At 40.9% G+C, this 12988-nt stretch overlaps 1 protein-coding gene across 1 annotated transcript; it reads left to right on the top strand.

Annotated features, from left to right (window-relative positions):
- The first annotated feature begins 10928 nt into the window (after positions 1-10928).
- LOC129779101 (vesicle transport protein SEC20) lies at positions 10929-12040 on the top strand. Its single transcript, XM_055786374.1, has 3 exons — positions 10929-11227; positions 11288-11460; positions 11526-12040. Exons 1-3 carry the CDS (start codon positions 11147-11149, stop codon positions 11965-11967), a joined length of 696 nt encoding a protein of 231 aa, XP_055642349.1. The 5' UTR covers positions 10929-11146; the 3' UTR covers positions 11968-12040.
- Positions 12041-12988: the final 948 nt, after the last annotated feature.

The following is a 12988-nucleotide window of genomic DNA, read 5'->3' as shown; positions in this document are numbered from 1 at the left end:
TCGGGCATGTTCGTTGGGTCAGACCACGGTAATGAGCGAAGGGCGTAACGAATGAAGCTGCGTTGCACTCTCTCCATTCGGATTGTTTGGGTTGTGTGAAATGGAGCCCACACACATACCGCATACTCCAAGATACTACGAACTAATGAGCAGTATAGTGTCTTCATGGCGTAGATATCCTGGAAGTTGCTGGTACTACGTCGAACAAATCCTAGGACTGAGAACGCTTTGGTAGTTGTTAGGTTGATGTGTTCGTTGAATCGAAGCTTGTTGTCGATGGTCACACCGAGATCGCGGATGGAAAGAACACACTCCAGGGGTACGGACCCGATTGAGTACATGAATTCGATTCGTGATTGTCGGCGAGAAAATGCGATAGACTTACACTTTTTCACGTTTAGCTCCATACCGTTCTCAACGCACCATTTTTGCAATTCATCAATATCGGCCTGAAGTGCACAGCAATCGAGGTGAGATGCGACGGATCTGTAAATCTTCAGGTCGTCGGCGTAAAGCAGCTTTCGTGATTTCAATCGGAAGCACAGATCGTTCACGAACAGCACGAAAATTAGTGGCCCCAGCACGCTGCCCTGTGGCACACCGGATGTAATTTGGAACACACGAGAATGCGAACCGTTGATATTGACGAACGCCTTACGTTCAGTCAGATAGGAACGCAACCACTCTGTGATCCAGTGAGGGAAACCCAGGTGACGAAGTTTCGTAATGGCGAGGTCGTGAGGTACTTTGTCGAACGCTTTCGAGAAATCGAAATAAATGGCGTCTACTTGTTGCTTTTTCTCAATTTCAGACGATATAAAGCTGGTGAACGCCATGAGGTTTGTTGTGGTTGACCGCTTCTTTACGAATCCATGTTGAAATTCGGAGATAGTTGTTCGGGATGCTGAATAGAGAACGTTATGCACTAATTCCTCTAACACTTTCGCCAGGCAACACAAAATGGAGATACCACGGTAATTTTCCACGAGGTGATTCGAATCTGTTTTAAATATCGGGCAGATAGAAGCTGTCTTCCATAGCTTCGGGAAAACACTGTGACGAAGCGACTTATTGAAAATCGTTGACAGTGGCTTTTTCAGAGACTCCGCACATTCCTTCAGGAACAACGGTGGAAGATTGTCGCTCCCGGGTCCCTTGGAAGCGTCGAGTTTATTCAAAATAGTCCAAATTTCGAATTGCGTTATGTTGAAAAGTGGTAGATTCACATTCAACGTAGGGCAGTCTCTGATGCTGACAGGTGAAAAAGCTGGTGAGTTAGTGCTATACACACTTTCGAAAAAATCAGCGAACAAATTAGCTACACCGTTCGGAGAATCAGCAGTCTTGTCCCTTAACGTCATCTCAGCGGGGAATTGCTTACACCGTTTACGATTGCGAACGTGCATCCAAAAAGCAGAGGGATTTTGCTTCGCGGTCATCTCCAAGTGAGCAATGTAATCACGAAACGATGCAATCTGGCATTCGTTGTACAAGGTTTCAATTGAACGAAGATGATTGCGATTATCATCTGTCCTTACTCGGAAAAAGCGTTTCCGAGATTTTCGAACAACGTTGCGAAGTTGTTGCAGCTCGGATGTCCACCAAGGATGCTTGTGAGAATGCTGTCTGCACCGTCTACGCGGAACTAACTGATCCAAAATTTTATACACTTTGTCATAAAATGAACATACCATTTCGTCTGTGTCAAGGCCGTTGAAAATCATGTCCCAGTTAACAGCGGAAATTGCAGTGTTCAGCTCCGCATAGTCGCATCGTCGAAAATCGTATTTGTCAGTGTCGTTCAGGCTTCCAGGAAACTGCATAAGAAAGTCGTCAACATCAATACGAAGAACGAACGGCATGTGGTGGTTGTCGAGTTTGAGGAGAGCTGAAGGCGGTTCAATCAATTCAACGTCACTTGGCTCGTCCACGAATGCTAGATCAAGTATCCGACCATTTGAATTCAACAGGCTATTGATTTGGTGTAAACCCGAAGCAACCAAGGTTTCGATTAGCGCGATCTCTTGTTCAGAGGATGCGTTTGATGGCAGCAAACCCTTGACATCGTCGTCTTTCTCCCATATTAGACGAGGTAGATTGTAATCGCCGACTACGACAATCTTGTCAGAATCCGAGATACGTTCGCGAAGCTGTTGAATTGCCTCGGAATGTGCAGAATACAACGACGGTTGCGAGTTGGGTCGGAGGTAAATTCCGCATACGTAGATCGTTGAGTTCAAGAGCTTTATGCGAACGACGGCTTGTTCGAGATTACTGCAGTCTTCCAGAGTAACCGAACTACAATTCATAGAGACTTTAACTGCAATCAAAACTCCCCCGCCGCGTTGAAGGCCGCTGGTGGCAGTACTCCGATCGCATCGAAAAATGCTGTATGTTGAAGCTAGCTCAGCGTTATTGATGTCCGGGCGTAACCATGTTTCTGTGAGTACAACAACATCATAGTCGCAGGACGATAGCTTGAGAAATAGTTCCCGCGTTTTAGTACGGATGCCTCTAACATTTTGGTAGTATATCGTCAAGTATTTAGAGCAAACGTCAGAAGAGCCTGAAGGGGGATTGCGGGTATCGGATGGATTTATATCTATAATGGAACTTGTTGATTGGGCTGGTGTTGCAGCAGATTCGGGGAGGTTGCTCCTGGATCGAGACGCTGCGTAGGTTTCCAAAAATGCCGAACATTACAATCATTGCTGATAAACTCTCGAAATTCTATTCCTTGTGGCCATGTGGCAGGATCCATTGCTTTGGATTTGAGATTCTTAGGAATACTCATTTTGAAAGACACGAATGATAGTGATGATGGCAGTTTTCCTTTTGGAATCAATGATTTCGCAACGATATCCTCTGTTTGCAAGCATTCCTTAGCGAGATTTTGAATGTCGGACTCGGACACTTCAGGTGATATTCTAGTTAAGTACACCTCGAACTTGTCATTGGACCTTGCTGTTGATCCATTGAAGGTGCTGCCTGCGAATTGTCCAGTTCCACGAAAAATCTTTGCTGGCTGATCATTTGGCTCCGAGGCGTCCTCGTCGCGTATGCGCTTAGGGGTGGTGGTGTGGGCCCTAAATTGTAGATAACGTGGAACTGGTGAGAGCGCAGCTGGAGATAATTTGTTGAAGCCCCCTTGAATTTCTTGCTTCAACTCAGCGATTAGACTGGTTTTTATCTCTACCTTCAGCTCGTCAACCACCTTTAGATATGTTTCTCTCAGTTCCAGGTTGGCTGCATTTGTCGACGACATAGCATTTTTAAAGCGAGCGTTCTTCATCAAATCGGTACATCCTTTGCAGAGCCAGAAAACAGCTGAGTTTCCACAAATGTCTTTATAAAACGTTTCAGATAAATGAGCACACTTATAGTGGAAAGCTGCTTTGCAAAAACCGCCGCAAACAACTTCATTCGTGGTCATAGACTTCGCACAGCTATTGCAAATTTCCATCGTAAATTCGAAGCGTCACCCAAGCGTTACAGTGTAACAACGTATTTTTATAGTGGATAAACTGGCAACACTGGTCTTGACAGATATGAAAGTGGCTGTTTCGTGGTGGTTAATACTCACACAGGCTCACGCGAGAGGTAATGATGCTCGGAATGTTTACCTTCTTGTTTTTCGATGGCGAAAACGATGGCAATGAATCGAAGCGGAATGAGAAAAGAATGATCTGGTTGGGACTCTGGCAGGATGTTTCGGGTAACGAAATGAGAACAAGAGCAGCAGCAGGTGGCGTGTATTGTCTCGGTCGGTACAGGTGTACGGGTTTACAGTACAATAATCAGCGGAGCTGTTTTGTTTGATTGTTCGGCGGAGCTGTTTTGTTTGTTGTTCGGCTGAGGTGTTGTTTATATTTCGGCTGAGGTGTTGTTTATATTTCGGCAAAGATGTTGTTTTGATTTCGGCGGTCGAACACACACCACAGAGTTGCAATAACAGTGCAGAAGGAGAGCGGCGAGGTGGGAGGTATTCGGTACGGGCAATGGCGACGGGCTTTTCTCTCAGACCAACACTCTAGCCAGCTCGGAATATGATTGATTCGCTAATCCTACCTGACTGCGGGGTGCAACTAACTATGGTGGCGGAAGATTCAAGCGGTTGTGGATGATATGACGTGGCGCAGAGCAAGTACGGGATGAGAATTTCGATGAAAATGATGATTGTTTGAAGACAACAGAGAAACACAACTACAACACACAACAGAGTTGCCAAGAATTCTCACGAGCAAAAGTTATGGAAAATCTTATTGTATTGACTTTGAATCCAAAAAGTTTCTCTTGAGTAATATTACACGATCGTGTTTGTTCATCAATAACATGTTAGGAAGAACTTCAATTATATCTTTGGAAACTCATGTTTCCCAAAACTTGTATGCAATTTCTTGCAATTCAATATACTGTTTTTCTACCAAATTGGTGAAATATTTTACAAAAAACTTTTTTCAATGTTTTTTACTGAAATTAAAACAGACCGAAAAGTACAACATTTTTTTCGAGGTTTATTCAACCAAGGTCTGAACTCATCACGAATGTCCGTTAAATGATGAAAAAATCGAATTAAACAGTATAAGGCAAGGCGCAAATTGAGACGCATATAGCGCGAGTAACTTGGCGCGATACAGCGCCTGTTTTTGTGGCTAATGAAAACAGATAGAACGGCGCACATTGGCCTGATGACGCGATATGGTGGAGCGCTCGTGAGACACGACTCGCGCGACGCTGTGGCTGAACCACAGTTTTTCGTGCTGGTCATGCCGGTTGTGGTAGTTGTGTTGGTGAACAATCATATAGCGCCGTGGGTTTGACACTGTATGGCTGGTCGGGTGATTGTGTTAGCAAATAAATATATTGCGCAACTCTGTGTTAATTAGTCATTGTATGCGAATGGCATGTTATTTACACCAAACTACGACTCAATATGCGCTCCACCACGCTACGTTTGTGGCACGTATGAGTCGTGTTGGTAGTCTCACGTTCGCTTACGAGCGCTATACGCTTCTCAATTTGCGCCTAGCCTAAACGTATAAACGAACAGACTATTTTGCTTTTGTTTCCAGTAAGCTTGTAAACAGTCCACATTTGGCGATTTGATTTCCATTTTTAGACGCAGGGAATTCCTTAGGAATAGATCAAACAGATTTTTCACAGTCCATCTCACTCTCACTGGCAACTGTCCGTTTTACCCCACCAGTACAATTATTTCAATAATTTAAATTTTCCACTCAAAAATGAATTTACTTTTCCGTACATCAGCCATCAGCGATTTGAATTTTGATATTAAACCACTCAAAATGCTTAATATCGAAGCAGCTAAAATTACATCCACATGGATCCATGGCATATTTTCTACAAATAATTTTCATTCCGGAAAAGTATAGTATAAGGAAGTATAAGTATTGTCATGATATCATGAAACGTGCCAAAGAGTCTTGGAAATCCTGAAAAATCAGGAACGTTGGTGTCTCTGCTTATCAGGAGTAAATATAAAAATACCTTCTAATTAAATATAGCTGTGAATTTTTATTTATTTATTTACAATGATTCAACATCCCATTGAGAGATTAGATCTGATTCACAACTTTTCGCCAATAAACCCGACATCAGTATAATATATCGGGTTTTTCAATAAGAGCGCTACAAAAATGTTTTTCTAAATAAAACAAAAACGGTTTTGGATATCAATGAAATTCTTTATTCATGTGAAAGTATATTTGATGCCGTTATGTATGGAACTCGATTTCTTTTGCATGGCCACCACGGGCACGCTTGCAGAAGTCCAGACGCTGAACCGAATTTTCGACGGTTGTCAAGCATAAATCGGCCGATACGGCTGCAATTTCACGTTCGACTTGAGTTCGACGAGACTTGACGTAGCCCTACGAGGAATAGTCTAACGGCGTCAAATCGTACGACCAAGGCGGCTAATTGACTGGGCCATTTTGTGAGATAACACGCTCACCAAACTTGGTTTTCAATGAATCGATTGTTAATTTCGCTGTGTGGCTTGTGGCGCCGTTCTGTTGAAACCACATATCTTCCAAGTCCATTTCCTTCAAATTGGGGCAAAAATGTTCGGTTATCATTGAGCGGTAGCGATTTCCATTCACAGTAACGTTCCGGTCTTGATAATCACGGAAGCAGTACGATGCAATGACGCCGTCGGACCATAAATCTGTCCCAAATCGTATTTTTTCCGGGATGCAATGGTGACTCATGGAGTACGCGTGGATTGCTGCCTGGCCATCAACGCATATTTTGCTTATTGACGAAGTCATTCAGCCAGAATACATTTCACTACACTATATTAGTAGCTTTGGCGATTGTCATCATTGGTAACCGCGGAGAAAATCTTTCATCATTCAAAATTTCACCGTGTGGATAGCAACAATACATCTGCTGGAACCAATGAATCTGCTGTAATGTCTACTGGACTAGCTAGTAGTACCGTCTACACAGTCTGGAGTACAGTCTGGATATGCTGATGCATATAATAGAGCAGTTAAAGTTGAGTTCGCTCAAGCGAGCCAGAGAGATTACCATAAGGGTGAATCATACTGGGATCTTTCATGCGGTCTACACTGGTGTTGTTGTGCTGTCAAGACTGGTCGCTTCCTGTCGCTACTGCCATCTGCCTATGAACCCGAAGAAGCTGATTATCGTAAATTTGATTTCGAACTGCCGGATGATACGAAAACACCCGGTTTCCACAAAATACGGGAAGCGATTGCGGTCGCATGTGTTCTTCCGATTATGTCTCACGTTGCCGGCGGAGTAAATAAACTGAATAGACTTGTTGAAAATTTAGCCCCGCATGTCCCGTTATCCGCATAATGTGCGATTCACATAGAACGTTCCGTAGAGAAGAACGTCTACGTACCGTCAACGTCTCCATCAATCCACAAATGTAGTCAACGCTTCCACCAGCACCGTCACGTCAAATGTCAAACGAATGATTTAATTAATGTTATTCATGGTGTCGCCACCTGCGACAATTTTAAATTGCAATGCCCTCTTTCGAATCAGCATACCTAGAATCAGTTCTAAATTTTGAAAAAAATCAATGAAAATCATTGAATTCAATTATTTAAATGCTTAAGCCCCGTAGTCCGACTCTTATTCAACAATAATAATATATAGACTACCTCTGTCAGCTAGTCGCGAATGAATTTCACTCCGAAATTTGAAATTAAGAGATATGTTGGCATAAAAAGTACAGTAAGTTACTTATGACACGACATGCCGAGGCACCACTCAGTGTCGCATTGAAGGCGATTTTGACCAGTAATTGGACATTCGCGACTGGTGTGGGGCCATAATTTCGGCTCCGAACTCAATGTTTACAAAAATGTCCAATTAGAGGTGAAAATATCAAATTAAACGTGTTCCATCACAGGTCTGTCCAATTAGCTAAATGTCGAATTAGATGTAAATTACTGTACAAACAAAATCAAAACAAAAGCCGATACACAAAGTCCAGATAAAAACCCAAGAAACCGTCCCTCTCCGTCAATTCTAGATCAACACGTCAAAAGGGTCTATCTACTTTCATCGATGCTTTTCATCAACTTTCTCTTTCGATAATCACGATCAGACAAACTTTGCTCCAGTTTTGCCATGTAGTTTGATAAACAAGGTTCTCTATCACACTAGTTATCGTCTAACACATCAGAAAATGCTGTTAATGCTGAGTTACTACTGGAAGAGAATGTAGATGAAGAGAATCGATCGTAGAAGATAGGCCCTTTTATGCTGACGGGTCGTTACGTTACGTTAAGTTACGCCACTTTCTTGCCAACATATGCAAGGCGTCGGTCTGCTTCCAGCATTGCTCGCCTCTTGTTTGTATTGGTTTGTTATGAAACATGAAGAGGAAATATATTGATAGATTTCAATCATTTTATTATTTTTTTATAAAATTAATTGTATAAAACAGAAAATAAAAATGTATGTACAATAAAAACAAGATCGTGAATAAACAAGTAGATATTATGGAATCGGTGCATCCGGGTTGTCTGGATTGACGATTCGAATCCAGTTGAGTACTTTAATGAATACCTCCTTGCAGTTGATATTTTTCTCCACGACACACATGCTGAGGAGGCTGAGGAGGATTCTTCAATGTGCGCGAAGCACGGGATCTCCGATAGGGAAAATTGTTCAAAATACTATCGATGGTCAGGTCCTGCTGCTGTTGAAGCTATCCTCCAGAATAACCACCAAGTCCTGGAGGATACTGCTGCGGGAAAGCTGATGCTGTTGGCTGCTGTGATAGAAGTGGAAATAGATATTGTGGTGATTGGGGAAATCATTTTTCTCACTCACCAGTTGATGGAAGCGAAAAAGTCGGATCATCCGAACGGATGTATTCATAGCTGAAACGAACTAAAGTAATTAATGAATGAAAAGTATAATAGTTTCCTTACTCACCAATTGACGAATTTACGCAAAGCTGAATCAGCTCATGCGACATCTACAATAGAGCTCAGAACCACAAAAGTGAGGGTGTTTGTTTATTTTACGCACTGAAAAGCAAGATTCGGTGGTGATTATTCATTTTATTTCAATTTAGATTCATTTCAGCCATAGAATGTCGTCAGTATATGGTAAGAAAGTTGGAGTTTTGTATATTTACGATGGTTTCAACACGCAATTTGACCAAATTCATAGATAATCTTCGAAAATTTTTTGTTTGATAATGCATACCGGTTATTGATACTATGGATAATTGCGGTGAAATCGATATCATATTAAATTGGCTGATATCATTGATTATGTAGGGGCCTATACGAGAAGAATTTGCAGTATTTTCAGCGCAAAACACCCTATTCATCGTTTACTTAGTTGAAAAAAAATAGAGTTACAATACTTATAACAAGCCATTCCTCGTAATATACATAGCACATTGTGAAATTATGATTTTCTAACCTTTTCAGCGTGGAAAGAATACATGAAACCGGGAAATTTGAAGATCAATTCTGATTTGTCTAGAAAATTTGAACGAATTTCATACCAAAAAAACAAAACATCCTTATTTTACTCGCTCCGCCATCTGGTTGTAAATCCAACGTAAATTCGTCAATTGTATGATCCATTCGTTTTTGTTTGAGATGACAGTTTAGCGGGGAGGAAAAAGAACCCGTACACTTAGAAAAATCCTCGGTCGAAAACTACCAAATACATTTGTTAATACAAAATTAGTAGAATGTACAAATTTTTTGTACATATTGTCAACAAACCCGCATCCCTACCACAGATTAGTATATTTTACTCGATAACATTAGTAAGCATGGAAATTGTCATATCTTAAAACTGGTGAGAAAAGCGCGTATTAACCATTTTCATTGTTCCCATAAGGCAATACGGAGGTATAATAAGGATATAATTCTGATACGTGCTTTTTCGGTGAGAAAATGTAGCCGATATTGGGCTTCCGAATCATGGTTCTGCTTGACATATGTGTTTATTAGTACGGTCGAAAATGACTATAGATTGGTAGTATTTACCAAAAAATTCGTTATATTTACTAATTATTTCTCTCAGTGTAGTGATACCATTTCGTTTGTTTAATTATTCCGTATTTTCGACCAACGAATTTTCTATGTTACGAATTTGGGGAGTAGGCATGAAAGTATGGATTTGCAGAAGGATTGAACACACAAACTATGAATGAACATTATTTTTCCCAAATCAAATTGGTACTCTATGTAAATGGAAATCACTTTTGCCTGCAAGTGGTGAAAAAACGTCATGCAAAAATTATGTCTAAAGATAATTTTATATTATAATGATGAGTTTTTGTGAGAATATTTGAAAATTTATAGAAAATAATTTAAATTAGGGTCAGGACAACGTACAAATTTCAGCAATTTGAAACTGCCTTCGGGCCGACTAATCTGATAGAGAATAGTTTGCCTCATACAAATTAATGTCGTATCCAGATGTCGGATCGTACCGTCGTCATCACGAATAGGCAACAGCGTTACGGTCGGTGTTAGGTCGATGTTTTTTTCGTCGATTGGATTGTGGGTGTTTTCATAAGAATTGCATGGTAGAATAACTGACGTAACGGGTACTTTCGTATTAGCGTCACCGGAGCAATAGAAATACAATAGATAGCATTTTTATTGTTCGCACTGGCATTCAAATGTTATTTGTATTATTGTTGCCTTGTTGTATGCATTTTTTAGTGCTACGAAAATGCGTATTTGGGATTTGGGGTGTTTAAGCATAAACGCCACCGGAGCGCAATTTTCATTATGAATTGGTTTTTCTTAATTAAATTTATTCTGAGGTCAAAGTCAATCAAAATCAATCGAGGATAAGGAACAGAGGTGACGCAATCCGAGACAACCGCCGACCCGCCGTCGGAAGCGGCGGCCTTCGCAAACAAACCTGTGTTTCATCGATTACCCGGTTAGTTTGGAACATAGGAGACGAACCTTTAGTTACGTCCGACCGAGCGTTAGCGAGCGTCAGACGGTATACCTTTGCCCGGTTAAGTTTTGCTTTGAAATATATCATTTATATTTCAGTGTCAAATCATAAAATCGCATTTTTGTAAGAATAAAAAAATTACAAAACACTACAAACAAAAAGGCAGCAACAATGCGAAAGATATCTGAGTGTCAGTGTGTACAATAAAATTGCTATCTATTGTATTTCGGCTCCGGTGACGCTAATACAAAAGTACCACGTAACGTGACGTAACGGAACGTGAATGTGACGTGATGTTATAAGTGAATCGCACTTAAGTTTCCAAGTGGAACGGACAGACACAAATTACGTTTTCATTGGCGGGTATGTGCTGCACTTTTGGTGAGTGCCTGACGCATGCTGAGAGAAATAGAAAAATAGAAGAGCGAAAACGCACCGGTTGCACTCTCTCGTAATCTCACTTCAACTGTGAGTGCACTGCTTTTGACAGTAGGATCAGTTGCAGCGCGAACAAAAATAAAAACAAAAAACGGTGATGTGTCATTTCAGGCTGCGGGATTGAAAATTCTTTCCTACCCAAATGTGAGGGATATTCGCGCTGTGTTATTGTTCCATGACTTGTCACTTGCGATCTGTTACGACGCTGGCAGCAGTGGTATCCGCCTAAGATTCCTTCGCCGGACCGGTTTGTAACAGAATGGACTCCCAAAAATATACAGTTTCGTCCGTCCGACAGGATATCATCGATAACAATTTACATGTTAAAGCTATTATACAGGTCGGTATGAGAATTGTTTAGTGGTTGATTGTATTTACACATTTTTTGTTGTTGAGGTAGGATATTTTAGCATTCCGTGGTACAATTGCGGAACTTGACACATTGAACGAGGCAGGACGAGCCAAATTAGCTGCACTTAGAAAATGTATCGAACGATTGGATGATTGGGCCCGCGACGAGGGTGATCAAGATGTGTATAAGGAAGTCGATCAGCACAGAGAACAATTCTCAAGGTGACTAAACTGCTATTCTCTCTGTCCATTATATGTAATTGTTGAAAAAATACATTTTATTACAGAACTCTCCAGGCATTCCGCAAAGCAAACATATCCACTATGCTGGAGATCGAGAAGCAACAGAAGGAAGAACTATTTGAGCTTAGTCCAGACAATGAACTGCGCCAACGGTTTCCATCCGGGGTGGCGGCGGCTGGTAAATCGAACCGCTCTTCACTTTTATCGCAGCAGGAGAGTGTCACCGATCGAATGCGCTCGATATCCCAACAGCTATCGGATACAACGCAGAAAAGTGCTGCCACGCTTGAAACGCTTATATACTCTAGCACCAGTGTGGAAGGAACCCGCGATGAGCTGCTGAACACCGCCGGGACCATTTCCCAATCGGGGAAACTGTTGAAGAAGTACGGCCGGCGAGAGTGCACCGACAAGATTCTACTATTTTTTGCATTTGCTTTTTTTCTGGCTTGCGTGTTCTATATCGTGCAGAAAAGACTATTCTAGAGTGGCGGAAGAACGCCACAGCGTAATTGTTTTGTGAGGTAGAATAAAACAGCAAGTATTAAAATTTTCTCAAGGACACTTCTTTCAACCGGTAAGAACGTCAGCAACCAGATAGTTGCTGTTGGTTATAACACACCCTCCATTCTACAACTCTGCTTACATGATGTGATTTACATGTTACTTCAGCAAAAGCGAACTTAGAAGTTTGAAGCCACTTTTATGTTTGAAATAAATAACTAATGCAGAAAAATAACAGGAAACGTAATCTAAGAGAATGAATACGATGCGTTGCTATCGTGTGTGGGCATTCATTGGACTGTGAGAGGAAGCTTTTATTTGATCCTTATTTCTAATTCGTGCATAAGTGTATAATTAATGTTTGCATTTATTACCTAAGTCATGCAGTAACTGTTATACAGCAAATAAAAAAAAATCATTACAAATTGTTAAACTGAGAGGTTTATATATAAAACTTGGTTTTTCCCATGTACCTATAACATATCATCACAGGAGAACGGTTGATCAGATTTGAGTCGTCTTTATATCGTTGAGTTTGTCTCCATCCAAATTAGAATGATAAAATAATTTGGAGGATATTTGAGATGAATAGAAAAATTCTAATGAATATATGAATAAAATGAATAAGTATTATAAGAAATAAAATTATTTGGTGTCCGTTCCTCACGATTTCACTCGAGAACGGAGAAACGGATTTAAACAGTCAGTATCATGTTTGATGTGTCTTAGTCTGCGTTAGGATTCTATACCGAAAAATAAATTACATACCGCGAATAAAAGTCGCGTATACAGCCATCCCATGCCAAACCGATATAGTGGTTCCCAGATTTCCGTGAAAAGTGGTAGATTTGTTCCTTATCGCAAAATATTGTAACCGTATTTTTTATTTTTTCATTAGGGTTTTCATTTTAGGGTGGTCCGGAATTTTTTCGCCTTTTTCCCAAAAATGACATTTTTCTAAAATTTATAACTTTTGAACTACTGGACCGATTCAGATGATCGA

The sequence above is a fragment of the Toxorhynchites rutilus genome, chromosome 1 (genome assembly GCF_029784135.1).
Source record: "Toxorhynchites rutilus septentrionalis strain SRP chromosome 1, ASM2978413v1, whole genome shotgun sequence".
NCBI classification, from domain to species: domain Eukaryota; kingdom Metazoa; phylum Arthropoda; class Insecta; order Diptera; family Culicidae; genus Toxorhynchites; species Toxorhynchites rutilus.
Note: the sequence above shows the minus strand (reverse complement) of the source record. Positions and strands in the feature narration are given on the sequence as shown.

Coding starts and splice junctions, on each gene's coding strand:
- LOC129779101 (XM_055786374.1), top strand. CDS start 11,147: ATGGACTCCCAAAAATATACAGTTTCGTCCGTCCGACAGGATATCATC. Junction 11,228..11,287: donor ATGTTAAAGCTATTATACAG/GTCGGTATGAGA, acceptor TTGTTGAGGTAG/GATATTTTAGCATTCCGTGG. Junction 11,461..11,525: donor CACAGAGAACAATTCTCAAG/GTGACTAAACTG, acceptor ATTTTATTACAG/AACTCTCCAGGCATTCCGCA.